The sequence below is a fragment of the Peromyscus maniculatus genome, chromosome 9 (assembly GCF_049852395.1).
Source record: "Peromyscus maniculatus bairdii isolate BWxNUB_F1_BW_parent chromosome 9, HU_Pman_BW_mat_3.1, whole genome shotgun sequence".
Lineage (NCBI taxonomy): Eukaryota > Metazoa > Chordata > Mammalia > Rodentia > Cricetidae > Peromyscus > Peromyscus maniculatus.
In genome coordinates, this window is record NC_134860.1 from 75,915,724 (window position 1) to 75,939,403 (window position 23,680).

The 23,680-nt window shown below is 39.4% G+C and overlaps 1 protein-coding gene across 3 annotated transcripts in view; it reads right to left on the bottom strand.

Annotated features, from left to right (window-relative positions):
• Positions 1-23,680, bottom strand: part of Dnajc15 (DnaJ heat shock protein family (Hsp40) member C15) — an 86,637-nt gene that overhangs the window by 22,386 nt on the left and 40,571 nt on the right. For all 3 annotated transcript variants that reach the window (XM_006983827.4, XM_042285231.2, XM_042285230.2), the window contains 4 exons: positions 21,162-21,213; positions 17,474-17,547; positions 4,609-4,685; positions 171-241 (listed from right to left, as the gene is read on the bottom strand). In XM_006983827.4, coding sequence (XP_006983889.1) covers positions 171-241; positions 4,609-4,685; positions 17,474-17,547; positions 21,162-21,213 — 274 coding nt within the window. The remainder of the gene's footprint in view (positions 1-170; positions 242-4,608; positions 4,686-17,473; positions 17,548-21,161; positions 21,214-23,680) is intronic.

A 23,680-nucleotide genomic window follows, 5' to 3' on the forward strand; every position in this document is an offset into this window, starting at 1 on the left:
CTTTCCATTGAGTCACTCAACTCTGAACTACAAGCCCACTTGCTTACGAGGAAAATCTCCACACACGTGGCGCCTAAGTCCGCTTCAGCCCTGTATTACTCATGTGAATTGGAGTGAACTGAAAGGAACTCATAGCACATCTGACCATAGGAAATGGAGCTACTACCTACCTTTGTCTGGATGGTTCAAAATCATCATTCTCTTGTGTGCTGTTCTAATCTTGGCCTTGCTAGCAGATGGGCTGTAAACAAATTAACAAAATGCAGATTATAAATTAATGATTTATATGGGTTTCAAGAAATTAAAAACTAATGAGAATTTCACCATCTTGTGGACAAATATAAAATTACAAGCTTTACACTTAATTCTACTAACCATTAAAATAAATCATGGTGATTCAATACTGTATTATATTCTCCTTCAGTACTTTATAATATCTATCCTCATTCTCAGTTTTAAAAACTGAATAAATAAAAGATGGGTTGGAGATTTAGCTCCATCATAGAATCCTTACCTAGCAGCCATGAGACCCAAGGTTTAGTGCCCAGCACCAAAACAACACACCGCCACCACAACCAACAACACCCCACATACACAGGCCAAGAGAGTCACACTATGCACACTACAAGTATCGAAAGTTTACGCTTCTAAGGTCATTTTGGAGGAAGGTGACATATACCATCGAGGTACTGGCGTTCCAGAACTAGTCTGCTAGCTTTTTAGATCAGTCTTGCTGTGGAGTACTGGCTGATGCTGGTCAAGGATACTGCCCAGTGCTAGGACAGTGCCCGCACGTGAGTTCTAGAATAGTATAGATATTCTATAATAGTATATAGAATAGAAGGCCTTCTGTCAGACCTTCAACAAGCAATCTCCAAACTCCACAGAGTTCAGAGTGTATCTAGCTTTGTAAGAAAGCTGTGGGAAAGTGTGGCATACAGCAGCCTACAATGTGAGTGGAAATGAAACGAGACAGTGAAAATAAACATAAAATTACAATGACGAAACTGATTTATTCAGAGTTACAAGCATTTAGTTCATTTTCTGAGCATGAAAAGAATTTTAGCACCAACAGTAGAAGTTACTGCACCTAACAGCTCTTGTATTTAAGTGACTTAACTTTACCAGGCTTCAAAGGGGTAAGTTTATAGCCAGCTTAAAGTATGAGGGCAGTTGTGAAGCTCAAAGGAATCTGAATGGATGAACTCTGTGTTAGCAGGAAGCACGCAATTTTAGTTATTCAGGTCTAAGTTCAAAAATCTTAACTCTACTGCTCTTCAGCTATGAAACTGTCTTGCTCATTTAAACTCTCTGAGTTATAATTTCTCATATGTAACATAAATACAATGAAGCCTATCTACAAGGATTACTTTAAAGAGTAAAGGATGTTTATGAAAATACATTTTATATGTATATGTATATATATTTGTACTTTTAAAGAACTTAATGTAAACAATCTAACATTTCCTGAATGACTCAGAAGCACTATCCTGAGAATGAACTAAATGCAGCTCTCCGAGTCTGCAGAAGTTGGCTGATCCTTCTAAAGAGCCCAGAATGCTGCTTAAGATCCTCCTTCTGTTTGAACAACACCTCCCTTGCCATCAGGTGTCAATCTTTGATTCGGTTAGTGCTCCAATTTCCAGCAGTTTCTTGTCAATTACATGCTACCACTAACCTCCTACAGGTAAATAACATTGCCATACATGTTAATACATCCTATTAAAGTGTCACATGCCTAAACTTCTAGCATTCAGGAGGCTGAGACAAAAATATCTTGAACTCAAAAAGGCTATGTAACAAAACTGTCTCAAAAGATAAGATCCCTGTGAAAAAAGAACTATTACTGGCTAAATGAACAGACAAACCATTCTTCCATAAATAAAATAAACAAGTTCTTTTATGCAAGGTCCTGAGAATACTTCTTTTGATTGTTTACAGAAACCTTATGGGGAAACATTTTTAAACTTAACTTTTAGGTAGCTCTCAAATAGATACTGTTTGATTTCAAAGACTATTGAGTTTTGAGAAAGTAAAGTAACAATTGGATATTTACAAGAGCTAACTTTTTATCTAATTGCGTAAGAAATGAAAACCACATCACTCTGAAAACCAGCACAGTTCCACTTCCTGTGCTGACGTGCACGGATCCTTCTGTTTACGGCGCTCTCCAGCACCTCTACACTGGTTATACTCTCTTGTTCTGGATGCCCGACTGTACATACAAATGACTTACAGGTACAGTCTATGACCTGCACTTAAGATATCATCTCAGATGGAATATGCAATGGGTGCTTCATGGATTTTATAGTACCCCCCCAAAAAAACCCAGCAACAACAACAAAAACCAAAAGACCCAAAACCAAGAGCAACAATCACAAAAAGTAAATTCCTTAGATGAAGGCTCTAACTAGTGAACACTGACAGTATACAAGACTATTCGTTATAAAAATTAGAAACCTATAAAAAGAGCTTCACAAGACTGTACCTCACAAAGCTAATTACTAAAAACTAGATATCAATTTAGAAAAGTACCAATTTGTTGTATATATTTGAAGAAACATGGTGTGTTAGCTCTTATTTTGTATATCAAGTTTTAATTGAATAGATGAAACAAAGTCTGAAAGTCACCTCAGTTACAATATTCTTGAAAATCAATGGCATTGCCTATTTTAAAAAAATTTTTTTATTAAGAAATTTTTTATTCATTCCACATACCAACTACAGATCCCCCCTCCTCTTTCCTCCCCTATCTCCTCCTCCGAAAAAGGTATAACCTCCCATGGGGAGTCAGCAAAGCCCACACATTCAGCTGAGGAGGGTCTAAGCCCCTCCTCCTGTATCAAGGCTGTGTAAGGTGTCCTACCATAGGCAATATGCTCCAAAAGGCCAGTTCATGTAGACGAATTTCTAAATGGTCTTATTAAATAAAAAACAAGGAGCCAAATATAGGGGTGAAAGCCTTAGAGATTAGAGAAACAGGGAAAGCCACCAGCCAACCTTACCTCACCAACTCTGCAGCTTTCAAATGCGAGTTACTTCCTGTCTACCCATGCCTTTATATGCCTTGCTGTTCTGCCCTCTCATTGGCTCTCATAGCCCAGCTACCTCACTTCCTCTTCCTACACAGCTCTGTCACTTTCTGTCTGTCTGAACAGACCTCCAGGTCTCTATGGTTGGTACTGAGATTAAAGGCATGTGTCACCACGCTTGGCTCTGTTCCCTAGTATGGCCTTGAACACACAGAGATCCTGCCTGATAAGTGATCGGATTAAGGGGCATGTGCTGCCTGACTTCTTGCTTACTTAAAATGGCTGGCCTTTCTCCCTTGATCTCTAGGCAAGCTTTATTTATAAAATATCACCACATTTCAGCACAAATAAAATATCACCACAAGTTCATGCACCAGAGAGAGATCCTATTCCCACTGTCAGGGGCCTCTAAACAGACCAAGCTATACAACTGTCTCACCCATGCAGAGGACCCAGTCCAGTCCAATGCAGGCTCCACAGCTGTCAGTCCAAAGTTCCTAAGTTCCCACTGGCTTGGTTCCCTTCTATCTGTAAGTTTACCCATCACGGTCTTGATGCCCCTTGACATTGCCTATTTTTCAAAAAGTAACTTTTTTCTACACAAAACCTGAAGTACTGTGTACATTGAGGTCTGACGCCCATCAAACTATATTAAAGTGAAAACGCATGGAAGAAAAGTTGACGTACACAAATATGACAATTTAAAACCATGGCCTTTAAGACAATTATCATCTTAGTGGTGAGCTTTGAAGATGGGGGGAGAATTCTCATTTACATGCAGTTTATTCCCCTTCTGGTTTTGCTATATTAAAACTCTAAATCATTGCTACATTTTAATGATGTATTTGTTGCCCAGACCACGAGTTTTAAAGTGTTCCCTGGAATATGTTTGACTGGCAAGGGAAGGGAGGGTGGGGTGGGTGGGAGAAACAAGGTGTGTGGAACTGAGTGGCATTCTTGAGCCTGTAGTAAACAGAGTCAATAAGTTGAGGGACAATAATGCTCCCTGAGTAAATACTAACTAAGCAAGGAAATAGTTAGCTAACTAACATGGTCCCTTTGCTTAATGCCAGCCACTACTTTCTCTGACGAGGAAAACTCCCATCTCTTAGTTTTAAATAAAGCACTAAGCTAAAGGAAGTCCAGTTTTCAAAAATTATTATTGCACTTATTTATTTGTATCCACACATCTCTCTCTCTCTCTCTCTCTCTCTCTCTCTCTCTCTCTCTCTCTCTCTCTCTCTCTGTGTGTGTGTGTGTGTGTATGTATGTGGGGGTGTGTGGGGGGTGTATGTGGGTGTACCACAGTATGCAGGTAGACAACTGGTTGAGAGAGAAATCAGTGTCACAATAGGGAACCTTGTGATGGGACCTGGAGCCTAGGACTCCTTGAAAAGAGCAAAGAGTATACATAACTTCAATTAATCCAGACCTTAAAAGGCAAAAATGTGCTATATCCTCTTCTGGGTTTTATTTTTAAATTTTAAATATAAGCACAAACTTACTGTAATTCCCTCCACTTCCAATTTTCAAGACAATCTTGGCCACAAAACAAAAATACTTATGCAGCACTTACCTTACACCTAAAATAAGACTAGCTTCTCGCCTACTCATTTTCTGCTCAAATCCTCCTTTATAGTAGGATGAAAGGCTCTGCATGGGAAAGAAAGAGCAAGAAATAATTAGTTCCATGCACAGGGTAGCATGACCTCAATCCCCTCACACCGCTACAGTAAGAGCAATGCATTTTATTAGAAATCAACTTGAAATTGCAGGGGAATGCACTACACAATGATCCTTTCATAAAACTCTAACCAAGATGAATGCAAAAAACATTAACAGTGTTTTCAACTTCACAATGCATTAATTTTCTCTACTGAGATAGAACCAAAGGACAGGGATCAGCAAATGCCAATGCTTTCCCTAAGCACTGAAGTTCTTTTCTCACTGGATAGCCTTGACCAAGGCACTTATATTGATATGGCAGGTATCTGTTTGCCTTGTATCCTGGCTGACAGAGAAAGAAGAACGTGTAATGGTAACAGACAGGAAAGGCAAGAGAGGCTGGGAAACTGAGCGGCATGGCCGTGGTGGCTAGAGAGTGAACTAGGAAGCCAGGAGTCTTAAAAAGCAATGGGACTGGATTGTGAGAGGCCTGGTTGGTGATGGAATGAGAAGTGAGAGCACTGGAGGAACATCGTTTGGCTTTGTTTTGGAAGGATCAGTTCGAGTCTGAGGAGTGAAAAAGAACAAGGGTGGACCAGTTGAAGAACAGACTGTAAACTCTCAAGGCACTGGGACATAAATGAAGGCAGGACCTGAGGATGTGGGGGAAACGGTCAGAGACTTTTCAGGTCTTTGGAGAGCAAACATTTGCTTGGTGGACGACTATGAGATATGACAAAAGGAGGAATTACAAATGATGCAGAAGTTCTGCACTGTCCAGATCCCTCCTCGGGACTGAAGGACTCAAGACACAGAGCTGCACTCACTGAGCAGCCTAGCTCTGACCATTTGAGACCAAAGTCAAAGGCATGCCCTCTTCCCAGAGCAGCCTGCATCTGAAATGCCTGGCTGAGGTGGAATGAGCTGCAGTTCTCCAAGGTCAGTCGTTGGATGCCACTATACCCACTTCCCAGGTGACGCTATGCTCCTAGCCCTCTTCCAATCACAATGGACCATGGTAGCTGTGAGGCCCTGGTAGCTGTGAGGCCAGGCCTTTGTTAAGAGTGCACTACACTATAACTTGTTCCTCTAGCCTTGTCTTGCTTTGAAGGATGCTGCGTCAAAGACTGTTCCCTAAACTTACAGCTCTCCAATTTTTGCCCCAGTCTGCTTCTCAGAGAGCCCAAGCCATGCAAATGCCTTTAAGATTTTTGGCCTAGAACTACCAGACTGCTTTTTAACGGCTAAAGGATGGAGCAGTTATCAGTTGTAGGAAATAGATATGATGAGGATGGTTTCCAAGTCATTAAATTGAAGCTTCTATCTATTTCCAAGTGGAAAAGAAGTTCAATCCAGAGAAAGCCCATCAGAGTCCTCAGTGGGGACAGTGCTTAGTGAAGATAGACTGAGCAAGGTTGCCTAAGGAGAGCAAGTACAGAGACTGAGCCTGAGTCTGTGCAAGAACTGAAACGGAGGAGGGATCAGTAAAGGGCTCTAGGAAGACCACGCTATGCCCTAGGAAGAAAACGGAAAGTGAAAAGCGAGGAAATAAAACATGGTTTCAAGTGTTTCGGGTAGGTAAAAGAAAATGTGATCTGAGAACTGACCCCATTAATTAGCAAAGAGAAGGTCAATGGAGAGGCAGGGCTGGGAGTTCCAGGCTGTCAGCCTGGGCTGAAGAGAGACCTGTCTCAAAAGACAGTAGCAACTGAGGTGAGCTGAATTGCCGGGTATGGCGGAGCACAGCTGGGATCAAAGCACTTCCGAGGGGGAGACAGGGGAGCACAAAAACCGCAGCTCCCTCGGGCTACATAACGACATCCTGTCTCAAAGCGGGGAAAACAAAAAAAATCAAAAAGAAGAGAGAGCGAGAAATCAGGAAAGAGCAAAGAAAAGCAATTATGTTAGGGGCTCTGAACAGCTTTTAGAGAGAAACATAGGCATGTACGATTGAACACATACACAATTCTAGGCAGAAGACTGCATTTTTGCAATGAATAATAAGTAACTATAGTCACCGACTACAGTATGTATCAGGGGTTGCTTCCAGAACCGGTCGGTCGTATTGAAATGCTTAGGTGTACAAGTCTGTCATAGAAAAGCACAACACAATATCTGCAAATAAGCTGCCCCCCTCCTCCTGTACACCGCAAACCACCGGCAGATCACTAAAACAATGTAAATGACATGCAAATCAACAGTGGCTACACTGTATTTAAGGATTGATGGCAAGAGAAACCAGTGCTACATGCTTAGCTCAGGTGCAGTTTCCCCTCCATGGTGATGATCTGCCGAAAGTAAGACACAGCACCGATGATTCACTAATCTAACAGGGTCATGAGGAGTCACACGCCCTATTTCCAGTGTCATGTCATTTCCAACCCACTACAAAAACAAACACACACAGAGACTGGAGTAAACCTCAAGCCAAAGCTGGAGAAAAACTGGATACTTAGTAGAGGGAGGCCAGATGATCTTAAAGGCTCTCTCAGCAGACCAAAACCTTTCCTAGGTGCAAGCCTTATCCTCAAATGAAAGCTGGTTATTTGAGTTGTTTCTGGCAGGCATCTCTACAGCAGTACATTGGTTCTTCTTTTGGTCTTAATTCATGCTTCAGGCTGACACACTTTTCCTTTACAGAAAAGGTATTCCTATGACTCCTCACCCACTGTGGAGAGCTCTAAGACTCTAACTCAGCATAAGATAAACTGATGTTCCCCAAACTGTCACTCCCTCTATGGTTACAAGTCGCTACGCTTAAAAAGCAACACTAGTATCTATGCTATTTTTATTTTTTACCAAGTGGAAATGGGGCCACAGAAAAGTCTCCTCAAAACCCAGCATCTGCAAGAACTTCCTATCCTGCAACACTGCCTTTATTACAAGTCAGTAACCTTCGCACAGAAACCATCATGCCTTCTAGAAGATCGTTTTGCAGACAGGAGCCTAACACTCGGGACAGCACACAGAAAGACAGACACGAGGAAGTAGAAGCTTGTACTGCTCAACACTGAAATATAGGCCCATTTCTTCAGAGGAAATCCTGCCTTCTACAACCAAAAAAGACAACTTCAAAAAGAGATATTTGTACAATACACTAATCTATTATCTTTAAATCACTGTTTGCATTTGGAGAAGGCACAAAATTATAACTTGGTATCTCCCTCCTCTAATCCTAAATAATAATTGAAAGGGTATTTGAGGCTTGGTAAAATATATCAACACCAAATTGTTTGGAATATAAGGAGATCAGATGCTGTAGTTCATTCTCTGAAAATGCTGCGATCCAAAGGAAACGTCCAGACCCATGAACATGATTTTGGTGGTTTGAAAGAAAACGGCCCCCAAAAGGAGTGGCACTATTAGGAGGTGTGGTTTTGTTGGAGAAAGTGTGTCACTGTGCAGGTGGGCTTTGAGGTCTCATATATGCTCAAGCCACACCCAGTGAGTCAGTCCTGTTGCCTGAAAGATGTAGGACTCTCAGCTCCTTCTCCAGCACCATGTCTGCCTCCATGCTGCCATGTCCTGCCATGATGATAATGGACTGAACCTCTGAACTGTAAGCTGCCACCACAATTAAATGTTTTCCTTTATAAGTGTTGCTGTGCCGGGCGGTGGTGGCGCACGCCTTTAATCCCAGCACTCGGGAGGCAGAGGCAGGCGGATCTCTGTGAGTTCGAGGCCAGCCTGGGCTACCAAGTGAGTTCCAGGAAAAGGCGAAAAGCTACACAGAGAAACCCTGTCTCGAAAAACCAAAAAAAAAAAAAAAAAGTGTTGCTGTGGTCATGGTGTCTCTTCACAGCAACAGAAACCCTAACTAAGACAACGATATTACTACAAGTAATAATTATGTCATTGAGGGTGGAGAGATGATGCTGTCTACTGAAAACACCCTAGGATGTACAAATAATATTCTATCCAAGAAACACAAACAAGCAACAACAGGAGTCATATTAATTTCTTTCTGAAATTAGTATTAAATGATGGTGTCATGTTATCAAAGGAGGGCTAAAATAACTCAATCAAAAAAGTGTTCATTAGCTATTTCAGTCGGTAACATGAACAATCCTCTACTAGGTGAGAATGCTTATCATTCAGTGTTAGGTGAAGAAATGAACTTCATATCTGAGTTATAGAGCCACAAAAGGATGACTTCAAGTAAAAGGACAAATTTATAAATAGAAAATTAAAAGCCTTGAAGAAGATAAATGACTCAGGACTCTCTCAATTCTTAAATTAGGAGTAATTAGGCATTTGTTGAACCAATTAGTACTCATTTATACATTTTAAACAGTAAACAAAAGGCACTAGTTCAAAATAACAGACTGCATCATAACGGTCTTTTGTCTCCCAAAGTGCCTTAGAAATAAAAAAGTAAATATTTTCAATAAGAGAAAGCCATAACAGACTTAGAAAATAAGAAATCAGTAGTAAGCCAGAAAGTTTAAACAAATACTGATATTGAAAAACATGAAAGACGCATATATGAAAAACTATCACAGCAACCCCAAATATCAGGAAAAACAAAAACACTAGGAAAGAATAAATTCTCCCCAGGAAACCAAGAAGAAAACATTCACTTCAGAGGCCATTTCTTTTTTAAGTATTGAGGTTTATAGCAAAGAGGGCCCTCCCTATACTCATCTAAATCAGAGCCTGTGGTCTAGAACATGTGACTTCCCCTCTGACTAAGGAAACGGACAACCAAATACATTACACCATGAAGAAGAAATAACAATGACTTCTTAGAAAGTACAATCTTCCCTTGCAGGGGCCGGAGAAATGGCCGGTATTAGGAACACCTCTTGCAGAGGACCCATGTCATGCTGCTCACACCTGCCCATAAATCCAGCCCTAGGGAACCCAACACTCTTTTTTGCGCTCCTCAGGTATTTGCACCCCTATGTGGACAAACCCACACACATACACATAATTAAAAATAAAATAAAATGTAAAACATTTCCCTTGTATAAAATTCAGATGAACTGTTTTAAAGAATGACCACAGCTAACCACCAGCCTGGTGATTTTTAAACTGTGGAAGAATTGCAGAATGTAGAAGAAAAACATTATCAGGAACAAAAATGAGATGAAAGAGCCAGACACTAAAGGACAAACTCAGATGCCAGCATCTTCTAATACACAACCTAGAAATAGAGAATTAATAGAGGGAAGAAATAATCAAAGAAAAACAGCAGTATGAAAGAATAAAAGAGAGTCTCCAATTAAGTTAGAGTTCATTAAGAATCCTGGTGAAGATAGTAAGATATCAATAATTAAAGAAACAAAGTAACTGAAACCCCAAACCAAACAATGGAAACGGGGGGGGGGGGCGGGGGGGGCAGCAGTGAGGTTGCATCCCATCAGAGACATCTACTTCTGTTAATCAGGGACCACTAGATTTCAAGCAGAAAAGAGTCACAATCAATAATTAACCATTAATAATTGTGCAGGCAACACACATCTTGTTAGCAGAAAAACAGTGAAAACATTCACCATCCAAGCACACGATGAACTCTCACTCCAGCCAGCATTCCTATATAATAAATTTTAAATATATGACTAAGAGAAATGGGATTTAAGAACAAGACAGTACAAAAATAAAAGAAAAAAAGAAAAAGAAAAGAACAGGACAGTAAAACTTGAATAAAGTAGAGCATACAAAACAATAAACAGAAAGTCTGTGAATGAGATAGTGGAATACAACTGCACATCCTATTCTTTTAGTAACCCAACTTGGTTCAAAAATGAGTACTTCTCGAATCCTCTAACACTGTATTTATGAGGCAGCTGGGACTCGTTAATGTGAAGAGAAGCTATGCACATACTTCATGTTTCAGTTTCTCTGGACTGGTTAGTATGTAAAGAATTATTCTTGAAGATGACGATGATTAAGATATTTTAAACTATTTCTCTACAAACTATAATCACATTTTGTTTTAAAAAGAAAAAGCTAGATTTATTTAAAAAAAATCATCACAAGGAAAAGGGTGGCACATCAATCACTTTCCCCTCCTAAGAAAAGTCTTGCAACATGCCCAATACCAGCTGCCCTGCTGTAGGCCTCTACTGAGCGGTGCAATGGTGAAAATATTCTCAACGCCTTTTTCTCAGTACAGTGCTCCAGGGAGCTTAAGGTTTTCTCTTTAGGATATACATACATATATCTACAGAGGATCACCACAGCAGAAGCAAGGTAATTCTTTCTAAATGTGTTTCCAGTCACAAGTGACACACAGGGAAAGATGAAGACAACATGCACTCAATGAGCCCTGTCACAATTTCTGTTAGGATCACTCCTCTCGTGTCTCTATCATACATCACCATTCCCTCTCAACGACCTCCAGAGCTTTTGCTCTGGCTCACTCTTGTCTATACTCTAAGCGGTTGGCAGGACAAATGATAACTTAAAACAATGCCTGTCTTGACCTTTCCCCTGTTCAAAATCTTCTGTACTCAGAAAAGAATGAGAGGCGCTGTCACGGTCTATGGGCCCTAAGAGACCGGGCCCGAGCTGGCTTCTCTTCAGACACTACTGGAATTATCCTTGCTGCTGTGCTCACCCCACCTTGGGACCTCTCAGTGCTCCTACTGCTCAGAACACTTCCTTCAGATGCTCATATGGTCCCTGTCCACATCTCCTAAAAGGCTTTGCCTGGCCTAGATGAACGAAGGTCCTTCTCTTCCAGTATTATTCTTTCTTACACTGGTTTGGATTTCTTAATGATACTTGATAATTTTGGAAATTATATACTTGCATGTTTTAAATTGTTTATCTGCACTAAAATGTAAAACATAAATTCCTAGAGAGAAGTATGCTTGGCCTATGAATATATTTCACTGCCTATAATATCTGCCATGTAGCAGGTACACAGCGAATACTAACTGAACAAATGCTGAATATCTACCTATGAATATGTTAGCCAAATCAAATATAAATGGGAAGCAGAAAACACACCTATACTCCATAATCACAGACATGCATTCTCAGATTCTAGAAGAATCTCTTGCAGTTCTTTTGAATATGGGCTGAATTACTTTCACTATGTCTTCCTTTGAAGGGCTGTCATTAACTAATCCCACAGGCCTGTAATGTCTTTGCTAACAAACCAAGCTGATCGAGTCCAGATCTGTTCCTAGTTTGCAAAAGGCAAGGCTTACACTACAGTGATCAAAACTGCAATTCACACTGTAGCTTTTAAAAAATGATTTATTTATTTTTATTCATTAATTTTTTTCTATGCATTGTTGTTGTGTCTATGTGAAGGTGTTGGATCCCCTGCAACTGCCATGTGGGTGCTGGGAACTATACCCAAGTCTCTGGAAGAGCAGCTAGTGCTCATAACTGCTGAGCCATATCTCCAGCTCCCAATACACACACACACACACACACACACACACACACACACACACACACACAGAGTTGCTGTTTCATTCTCATTTTCATTCATTCTGCACTTCTTTTAAGTTTATAAAAATAAAAAATATCTAGAATTCTGCTGAATGAATGAATAGCTGTAGTTGTTTTTTTTTACTCTTTGGGCTTGCCACCCAGCTCCCAAATAAATACACGGAAGCTTATTCTTACTTATGAATGCCCAGCTGTTGTTTGCTTTTACTATTTTTTGGGGGAGCTGCCACCTAGCTCCCAAATAAATCGCACACAGAGGCTCATTCTTAATTATAAATGTCCAGCCTTAGCTTGGCTTATTTCTTGCCAGCTTTCCCGAACTTAAATTGTCCTGTCTACCTTTTGCCTCTGGGCTTTTCCCTTTCTCTTACTTCTGTAACCTTACTTTCTTACTCCATTGCTGGTTGTGTAGCTGGGTGGCTGGCCCCTTGCATCCTCTTCCTGCTCTTGCTCCCTCTTCTTTCCTCTCAGATTTCTCCTTCTATTTATCCTTTCTACCTGCCAGCCCTGCCTATCCTTTCTCCTGCCTTGCCATTGGCTGTTCAGTTTTTTATTAGACCATCAGGTGTTTTAGACAGGCACAGTCACACAGCTTCACAGTGTTAAGCAAATGCAAGTAACGTACCTTAAAATAATATTCTACAACACTCAGCATTAGCTTGGCTTATTTCTAGCCAGCATTTAACTTAAATTATCCCATCTACCTTTTGCCTCTAGGCTTTTACCTTTCTCTGTTCTATATACCTTTTTTTAACTTCTTACTCCACGTCTGGCTGTGTGGCTGGCCCCTGGCATCCTCCTCTTCTTCTCTCACTCCTTCCTCTCTTCTCATTCTATTTATTCTCTCTGCCTGCCAGCCCTGCCTATCCCTCTCTAGCCTTGCTATTGGCCATTCAGCTCTTTATTAGATCATCAGGTGTTTTAGGCACGCAAAGTAACACAGCTTCACAGAGTTAAACAAATGCAACATAAAAGAATGCAACACATCTTTGCATCATTAAACAAATATTCCACAGTATAAATGAATATAACACATCTTAAAATAATATTCCACAACATATAGTCCTATAAGATTTTGTGGTGGAGTTTTGCAAAGTTATGTTTGAGATGGTCAGGTGCAGAGATATTAGGAACTAGTTTCAAATTTCAAGCTGAAATACAGTGTGCATAAGCCCTACTAAGGTAGAGGCTTTGTTTTTTGTTTTGTTTTACTCAGTTGCTGTTTTCAGTTCTCAGCACAGGGATTGGTAAATGGTGGGCACTCACTAAATGGTTACTGAGTAAATAATAAGTAGTTCAAAAGGAAAAATAAGACAGGTGTGGTAACCTCAATACTTGCTATATGGGGCTGGAGGACCAAGAGAGTTCAAAGTTAACATTGGCTAAACAGTGAGATGCTATCTCATAAAACAAAAACCCAAAGAGGCTAGATATGGTGGTGCGTGTCTATAACCACTCGGTAGATGGAGCAGGAAGAGCAAAGAGCTCAGGCCAGCCTGGGATACACAAGACCCTGCTGGTGCCAAACATCCAGCACCCACATCCACATAAGACCTGAGAAAGCTTAAAAAAGGTTGTAAATACACAAAACAGGAGCCAAACACAGCTTCCTAGTCTCACGTCTCTCATGCTGGCCACAGTATAGAGATGCATCTCCTGGCAGCTGCCTGCAGGATGAAGCTATCCACCAACCACCAAGCTTTACTGCCATACACTAAGCTGGACAGTGCCATTAGCTGACACAACAGTTTAAGATTTGTCTCATGCAATCAAAAAACAATACAAGTGCTCAGTAAAAACAGATCCAGAAGAAAAAACCTCTAAATAGGTCACAGTGTGTTTAAAAATATACATAGGCTTGGGAGAGAGAAAAGGTATATACAGTCACAGATTTAAAAAAAAAAAAAAGTTTAAAAATAATAATGTCAAGTCCTTTAAAAAGGAATGAAAAACAACAACAACAACAACAAAATGCATAAAGATGGGAAACACAGAGTCTGGATCCTGTATGTTTGTGTTTTCTTTGCATTTTCTGATTGCTAATGAAGGAATGACAGCTGCTAAGACACAATGGATTATGAAAACTGTTGGATTAAACCAACCAATCTATTTTTAAAATGTCTTGACTTCAAAATGGAAATCAAAAAAATATGTTACTTTGGGGAAGAGGTTTTGCTTTTATTTCCATAGGAAATGAGAGGTTGTGTATTCATTCCAGGTTGATATGGACCAGGTTTGATCAGGGAAGATTCCCTGAAAATCCTGGCTACAGACATAAAGAAATAAACCTAGAAAAACTACAAAATACATAATATATATTTTACCTGCTCAGTCATGAAACAAAAAAAAAATTATCTTTGGCTAACTTGTGTACAAAATACAATCTGAAGATGGAAGTTTTCCTGTGTCCCACCCAGCTCCACAGCCACACAGTCCCAAGTAAACACGCACCCCCGTTTGTGAAGCATATGTTAAAATCATGGTCAGCTTGTAACTGAATTATCCCTCAAGACTGGAGAGATTTGGTTACAGTAGTCTTAGAGGCTGGTCCACAATTACAATGGAGGACCTGGTGGAAGGATGAGGCTAAGACCATTAAAAAACGAAGCAAGGTTAGAGGTATGGAAATCTCCCAAGATCAACTTGGAGAGGGTAATTATGCTGATACACAAAGACAATCTTTATATGATAACCACACCCTGGCCTAATGGCGCACAGCAGCTTTGAATGCTTGGGACAGAATTGAAGAAGTAGGAAAGAAAATTGAGTCATTTACTAAAGTAATACAGGGCCCAAAAGAAACCTTTACTGATTTCATACCAAGACTGACTTCAGCAGAAAAGAGAATGATACCAAATTCAGAAGCTAGACAAATAATAATTGAATCTCTGGCTTTTGAAAATGCTAATGCACAATGTAAAAGGGTAATTAGGCCATTAAAGGCAAGATCAGCACCCTTGGAGGAATGAATCCAAGATACAATCAATATTGAATCTCATCATGATGAGGAGAGGTGATTTCCAGAGTTTGAAGAAAAATAATAATGTCAAATGTTTCAATTGCAGTAAAAAAAAGGTCACCGGAAAAAAAGGACTGTAAACAGAGCATTCCTAGAAACAATGTTTTTTCAAGAAATAATCCTAACAGAATGCCTCTTCCTTCTTGATTATGCAGAAGGTGTGGCAAAGTCAGACTTTGGACTAAGGAATGTAGGTCAACAAGGGACAGATAAGGTGATGCCTTGCCTTTGCAAGCTGGAAACACCCTGAGGGGTCCCTCACAGGCCCCATGTCAACAATCTATACTTGTATTAATATAGACATGCACGTTTCCTTTAAAAGTTTATGTATTTTCAGAACAAGGAAACCAGGCACAAATAAAAATGGATGGTCCAGATGATCCAGCATCTCAGAGAACCTATCTTGCAGTTTCCTCAGAGTTCTGCATCCAGAACAGTTTCAAGGCTGCTGGCTGAGATGATCCAACCTCACAAACTACTCCAGTCAAGACTTAACAATTATCCTGATTTTCTCAAGGTACCCCAAAGATTCAATGCCCACAAACAATAAGTAGTCTAGAGAGCAATGCCCAGATTCCCAAGAGATGGGGTATGGGTGAGTTTTGGTTATTCAATGGATTATGAATGTTTGTCATTATTTAGGGGAGTTGGTTACAAATTGTGATTGGTCATAGTCAGAAAAAAAATCTAAACAAAAGGATTTAATTCAAAGATCTCTTTCTAAAGGAAAAAACGGGGGTATGATATAGGAATGATAGGATAAGAGTGCAGATTACTGAATCTACTTTAACCCCCCAAAACAACTATAATCTCAAAATATTTTATATTGATATAGATTTTTGTTTAGTAATACAAATTTAAAGTTATTTTTTGCTATACTATATGTATGTTTCTACTCTTGTTTGGGGTATTGTACTTCTGCAATTCATTTAAAAATGTATAATTAAGAAATACAGGTTAATAGCCATCTACAATAATCAAACTTGTAGTCATATTAAGCATGTTTTCAAGGTTAAACAGATATATTTCAATATATTGATGGTCTTCAAACATTTCAAGGGCCTAGAGAATACAGCATTTAATATGTTTAGTTACCAGGTTTTTCTTGACAGTTAGACACATCTGCTCCTGACAGCACCAATTTACTTCAAAAGCAGATGATGGGCATCAAAGAACCTCCATATGGAGTTTGCTTTCTTTATGGCAAAAGATAGCCACTTAGGAAAAAAATAAAACAACAAAGACAACAACTGCCCTTGCCTCAACTGCTGACAGTATACTATTCAAACTGGACCATGAGGATGAGAAAGAAAGAAAAAAGAAAGCACCTGCCAAACTTTCCCAAGACAAGGTAAGACAGTCCTTCAAAATTTCCTGCTTCTCAAAAATGTCTGTCAGATATACTAGGCCTGTAGATCAAAGTTGGATGCCCCAATGTTACAGAAGAACTATGAGTGACCGTCCAGGCAGCCAGATGTCCCTGTCCTTGGAAACATTACACCCTTCTGGGGTTTTTGATGGAGTTAAAGACTAAATAATTAAACTTAAAGTTTTCCTTAGTTATAATAAAAGGTAAATTAGGTATAAAACTTTAGACTAATAGATAAGACAGATAATAGAATATTTTCTCTAAATTTGTCAAATACAAATGGACTGGATATTGTAACTGTAATTCTTACTTGATAACTGTCGTATATAATTTTATTATGTTAAATTCTTCCTTTTTAATTAGACAAAAAGGGGGAAGTGCTGTGGAATAATCCTTTTGTTCAATGTATTACTTTCATTGGTTATTAAGAGCTGACTGGCCAATGCCTAGGCAGGTTTTTTTGAGCAGAGAAAACACTGGGAGGATGGGCGAAGTATGAGCATCATGAGGAGACACCATAAAACTCAGGGCGAGCAACATGGGAAGTATTGTAAACAAGCTTCAAGGAAGCACATAGATTTATAGAGATGGGTTAATTTAAGTTATAAGAGCTAGCTAAAAACAAGCCTAAGCTGTTGACTGAGCATTTATAATTAATATTAAGTCTCAGGATGGTTATTTGGGTCATGGCTGGTGGGAAAGAAAAGTATGCCTATACCCTGCTTCAAAACAAGAAAACAGACAGTAAGTTACCTAGCAATCGTCAAAACCAGAAACAGAAGTTCATGTATAAAAATCATAGACTAAGAAACTTAAACTAAATCCATAGACCAGACAGACTAATAAATGATGTGAGGAGGTGAACTTCTACTTCTTCCTGACTTCTAGGTGGGAAGCCTAAGACATGCTCTGAGTTGCTTTCAAGTACAACAAACAACCATTAAAAGTGCTTTCTAATTACAGCCCCATTTAACTTACAGGTGATGAAATCTTCTTTGCTGTTTCTGTGATTACTTGTTCTAGAGGTTTCCAGATTTGAAATGCATAGCGACCTAAACAGTAAATAGAACAAATACTAATATATTTCTCATAATCAGTGTCAATCATTACTTTTAAGGTGCTTATCATACATCATTTATTGATATAAATGCTATTTCAAATTTTATTAAAAAGACTTACTATTTTCCAAACTTCTATTTACTAAATAGACTTTGACTTTAATATTATCATAGCCAACACGTATGTACCAAGTTCTAGTTCATGATAATAAAATCAGAAATTTTCAATGTTTATATGTATATTATACACTTATACAATGTTATAGAATACAGTAATACCTTAATACTCTTTCCACAATAAACTGACTAAAACAAGACACTGTTTATAATAGTCACTTATGATACTAAATGAGTAATTATATTGCCATTTACAATGATAATCACACTGAAATACATAGAAAACAAACACCTCACACACATGATACAGGACTGCAGTTAGTAGAGTAACCTGCAGAGCAAGAAAGCAACCACGTGTGAAGCTCTTAAAGATTTCATTATCTGTTTTTCTTACTTCCAGTCTTTATTTTCTCTAAAATCTTACTTTATTTTTATTTTTTTGTTGTTGTTTAAAGGTTTACTCTCATTTAGAATTTCCAGTGATTCCAGTGATTTCTCATCAATAAAACTTCTTATCACTCCTACCTCCAAGGTACCTCCAAAAGAGTTTGGAAATTATTTTCAAGTTGATATTTTACAGACTACAATTACTATTGGAATTCAAAGTATTAAAATAATGATTCAAATTTACATTTTCACAATTTCAAGTATCATATTAGAGAAAATGTCTCTAATTTGAGCATTCAAAAATTCCTAAATTTGATTAGGAAATGTAAACCCAAATAGAAAACACGTGTTTATATTATCCTTAAAAAATAGTAAAAAAAAAAAAAAAAAAAAAGTCTGTGACAAGAAATGATAGATGTTAAAGCAAAATTGCTAAACTGGTCTTTGCCAGAGATTTCCTATAAATTTACTAAAGACACATAACTTGAGTTTCTGCTCTAAAAACATACCTGAGTTTTTGGAAGAAGGACTAAAATCTTACTTAATTTCCCTTTCTTAAGCATGCTAATATTCCCTTGTGTTGACAAATAAGAATCTAAAGCAAACCAGATCCTAAAGTCACTCTGAGGGCTTCAGACAAGACCGACATCAGCACACACACTTTCTACTTGTGCCCTTCTCACCAAGTTGTGCTAGAAAACTGTGTAAGACACCACAGACCTAACCCCAGAGGGAAAGATCAACACCCAAATCTTCCCCGATAGTTTACCACTTGATCCATACATAAAACATCACTTTCAAATCACTCAGAATTCTTCAAAACCACAACCAGGCACAGCAAGCAATCTCCTGCCTCAGTGAAACAAAACAAACAAGAACAGAGAAGGCTTCGGAGGTGATGTCTGGAGATTCACTGAGACACAAACTAGATCTCATTGCTGCCCAAGGAAGCACAGCAAGGACAGCTTCTCCTAGCTCTTGCATTCAGTTTATTTGGCTCTGGGCAAGTGCTGCTATTCTAATTTGTAACATGAATTTCTTATATACAATGCACACACAAATTTTTGTCATTGTATGAAAGACAAGGAGACAAAATACATCTTTTTCTAAATTAAAATGAAAAGCTCACAGTTGAATTTATAATTATGCCTATTCTATAATAGTACTAAAATTGGTTTATGTTTATGACAACTGTCAAAATTTCTTTAAAAACATTATTTTCTTCTCATGAAAGCTCAGAAGTAGTTAACTACAGTCATGCAAACGGTGCAAAGCCCTGCTGGCAAAACGATCTAAAGGCTCTGAATCATGGGTCTTGTTGATTTTAAGTTCTGATTGTTTTAAATGAGAACTGTGTAAAATTAGATACTGTATAGAACCAATAAAACTGTCATTTTCTATTAGAACTGAATTCTATGACACCACAACAGAATGTAGCTTTATCCAAAGAAAAATGCAATTAACATAATCAAACACATAGGATTTAGAAACAAAAACTTAAATAACATGGTGTAATGGTTAATTTTAATTGTCAAGTTGACATAGTCTAAAATCACCTGGGAATAGTTTCAGTAAAGGACCATCTTAGATCAGGTTAGCCTATGGGCCTGTCTGTAGGAAAATGTCTTCATTATATTAACTGATGTGGGAAGACTGCCCACTATGGGAGACACCATTCTCTAGGCAGAGACTACTGAACTGAGTAAGAGTGGAGAAAGACTGTCGAAGACAAGCATGCATGCATTAATTCTCTTTCTGTTCTGACTATGGATGTGAGTAGCTGATTAAGATCCTGGCACCTTGATTTCCCTGCTATAGTAACTGTAACTGGAATTGTGAGCTAAAACTAACTCTTCTTTCCCTAAGTTGTTTATCAAGGTATTTTATCAAAGCAATAGTAAACAAAACTAACACAAGGAAATATTCTTAGATTAACATTTAGTTAGGGAATAGCTATGTAATTTAATGTTGTAAATTAATGACTGAATAAGTATCTTTAAAACTACCCTTTCTAGTAAGATAATTGTGGCAGTGAATTACACTCTCCTGAGTTTATAAACAAACAAACAATATCAATATGTTAGAAGATAACTAAGTAGTCAAGGAATAGCTATGTTCATCAGAAGGAAATGAGAGCTTGAAATGTGTGAGTCCATATAAACATGAGAGCATAAAGGAACCTCCATCACCTGTATTGCATGTTTTAAAGATTTTAGGACCAGAGATGGCTATGGGGGTAAAAGTACTTGTTATTCAAGCCTGACAACCCAACTTCCATCCTGGGAACCTCTGTGGTGGAAAGAGAACTGACTCCCTAAAGTTGTCATCTGCCATCTACTTATCCTCTTATCCTGTCCAGGCCTTTTTTTTTTTTTTTTTTTTTGTCTTTTTAAGATTAACTTTTATTATTTATTTAGGTGTATGCATGTGTATTTGTGGGCAGGTGTCCACAAAAGCCAAAGAAAGAGTTGACTCATCTGGAGGTAGCGTTAGAGGCAGCTGTGAAGTGCCTGATGTGGGTGCTAGGAACTGAACTCTGGTCCTCTGGAAGAACATCAAGTGCTCTAAACTGCTGAGACATCTCTCCAGCAGCTTTCTCAATTTATCGTGTACCACAGTGTGCACAACACCGTCAGAGGATAACTAGGCCACTGGGCCTCAGTTTTGACCTGGTTTGAGACAGAGTCTTTCTACTGTTAACTGTTGCACACGCCAAGTTAGCTGGTCCAGGATTTTCCAGGGTTCCTCTCGTCTCAGCCTTCCACTGTGCACCCGGATTACATGAGCTACTGTGTCACGCCTCTGCATGTGTTTGGGCTGTCTGAACTTGGATCTTCAGGCTTCCGTAGCAAGTGCTTTAGCCACTGAGCCATCTCAGCGGCCCATGCTACAAATTTCTTATCGTTGGACACTATAAATAAAACTGGAAAGAGCATGGCAGGAACATCAACCATTATGCAGCCAGCTGTCTTAGCTCACTGACCAGTAATTTTCTTTATTATAAGGAATTTCTTATCTATGTTTTGCTTGACTGATCACTGCTAAGTAACTGTTACCGGTGGGCAAGTGGGAACGCAGTGTGTCTAAAAAGCAGAACAACGTACCTGCAAAGGCAACAGCTGCAACGCCAAGTCCCACAGCTATCAGCCTCCTTCCCTGCAGAGGGAAAACATCATTTATGGTTGTGCACACCAGTCTATGAAAGTAGATCACCTTAATGACAACGATAAGTACAGCAAATACATTTTCTTCAAGTGCTATTATGAAGAATATCACTTAAAAATCTATACTACCTATGAGACTATAAATGGTGCTTGCTTTACTGGCTAATTTTCTTTTCTTTTTTCCTTTGGTTTTTCGAGACAGGGTTTCTCTAGGTGTAGTCCCGGCTGTCCTGGAACTTGCTCTGTAGACTGGCCTTGAACTCAGAGCTCCTCCTGCTGAAGGAGGCAGGGACTGGTGAGGAGCAAACAAGCCAGCCAGCAGGCACAGGACAAACGAATAAGGAATCAAGTTAGAGAGGTCAAGTGTCGTGCACATGTTCTACCCTTTTGACATTGTGACATGATAGCGTTAGCAAAGTTTACATGCAGGTACCAGGCAATCAAGTTACAAAACAACAAAAAACAAAAACAAAAACAAAGAAACCCCAAACCTTACAATTTAAGTAAGTTTATAATTTTGTGTTGGGCCAGGCCGCATGTCGATCACAGGCTGGACACCCAGTGGGGGACCTCACAGGGAACATCAGGACTTCAGCCTTGCTATGAATGACAGAGACACCACTGTTTCCAACAGGGGCCTGACATTATCAGAGAATTCTAAGGATCTCTAGTTGTCATGCTGAAAAACCAACAACAAAAGCTATACAGGATCAAAAACATGCACAGAAACGAATTAGAAGTATTTCAAAGTAATCCAAGAAATAATAATGGGGATTAGTGATGAAAATGGTAAACTTGTAGATTTCCGTATTTTGAAGGTAAAAAGATTTTCTGGTACCGTATGTAGTCTATGAGAGAAAAATCTAGAATGTCAAAGTTGCTGTCTTGAACAACTACAAAAATGAAATGCCTTTCCTGAGGGGTCAGACTAAGAGCTTTCCAGTAGGAAATCTGATGAGCTTTCTTTGGGCTTACTTGCAAAAACCAGGATGAACAAATAAGACACATTGTACAGGAATTCATTAACACTTGGTGGAGAGGGAGGGAAAAGAAGAATGAGCAGGATTAAGCAAAACTGTTCTTTGTTATCTGGCAGGGACGCAATTCTCAAGGGTTGATCGCAAGCAAATCACTTTTGCTGAACTCAGTGTTTTATACTGTCTTATTATTTGGTTCAATTTCCACAAAGAAAGCCTTCTGAATTTCAACAACATCAAGTAAAAGGGGAAACGTGGAGAGGGACTCACAAAGGCCGCTGACACAGCAGGAAGATGTGGGGAGAAGTCGGAAGTTGTTACAGGAGCGCTCCCCAAGAAGTTACAGGAGTGTTCCTCAGGAAGGAAGGGAAGAGGGGCCTGTGCTGAGCCCAGCTCAGGGGCTGGAAGCTGGGTAGCCTGCGTTACTATGGTAGCCCTGGGTTCCATCCCTACCATCCCAAAACTAAAAAGGAGGGGAGAGTGTTTATATTCACACACACAAAACGTCGGACCGTAAAATGACATTTGGAAGAGAACTTCCACAACTCTCTCACCTGAAAGTTTCAAGTGCATGAAGTCTAAACTGGCTAACCCACGTTAACCTACTCAGCCTTTGGCGATGCGGTTTCACTTCCACAGTGCGCGCATGCGCCCCCCTCCCCTCCATCTCGAGGAGAGGCAAGGCTAGGGCCCAGTTCTACAATCTGCTTTTAAGCCACTCAATTTCTTTTAAATCAAAGGCAAGTTTTGAATTCTACAATAACACTAATGAATAAGTGTGTGTGGGGTCCGCAAAACAGTGTAACAAAAATCAAAAGTCAAACACGGGAAACAACTCTTGGGCTCCCCCCAAGTGAGTTGTATTCCACTCCTCAGTGTAATGAATGAAATTTCTCCAAACTCAAAGCTCTTCTACATAACGATTTCTTGGGAATAATCTTTTAAATACTATTTTGGCTTTATTCAAAATAATGTTGTGAGTCTTGCCTGAACTTTCTCCTAGTAACATAAAAAGCTCTTTGCTCACATTACACTATAATGTGAATAAATGTATGTAGTGGAAAATCTTGCTCTAGTAACAAACCAGGCCTGGAAGCCTTAGAGAGATACGAGCTGTGGTAGGTTTGCCAACCACGCCACAAATCTGTTTCAGGTTCCTCCTTAACCCAAATACACAGTGACAGGCAGTCCATGGGTTGACCTGGCTAGACTCTAACTCTTGGAACTGCTGTGGAGGTGTCTGTAGACTCGGTCAACACTCATTGTCAGTTCAAGACTATCTGATCATCTATGAAGGCCTCAACCTGTCAACTGAAAGGCATTCAAAAAACAAAGTTGAAGGTTTCCCTGCGGAAAAATCAGGTCTGAAGTGGCGAGGCAGGGCTGGAGGCAGCTCCAGGCTACAGGCGCAGCTCAGCAGTAAGGAGTTTGCCTACTACTGAGTTTTCACCAAGGTCTACGGTTCAATCCCTGGCAGAAGAC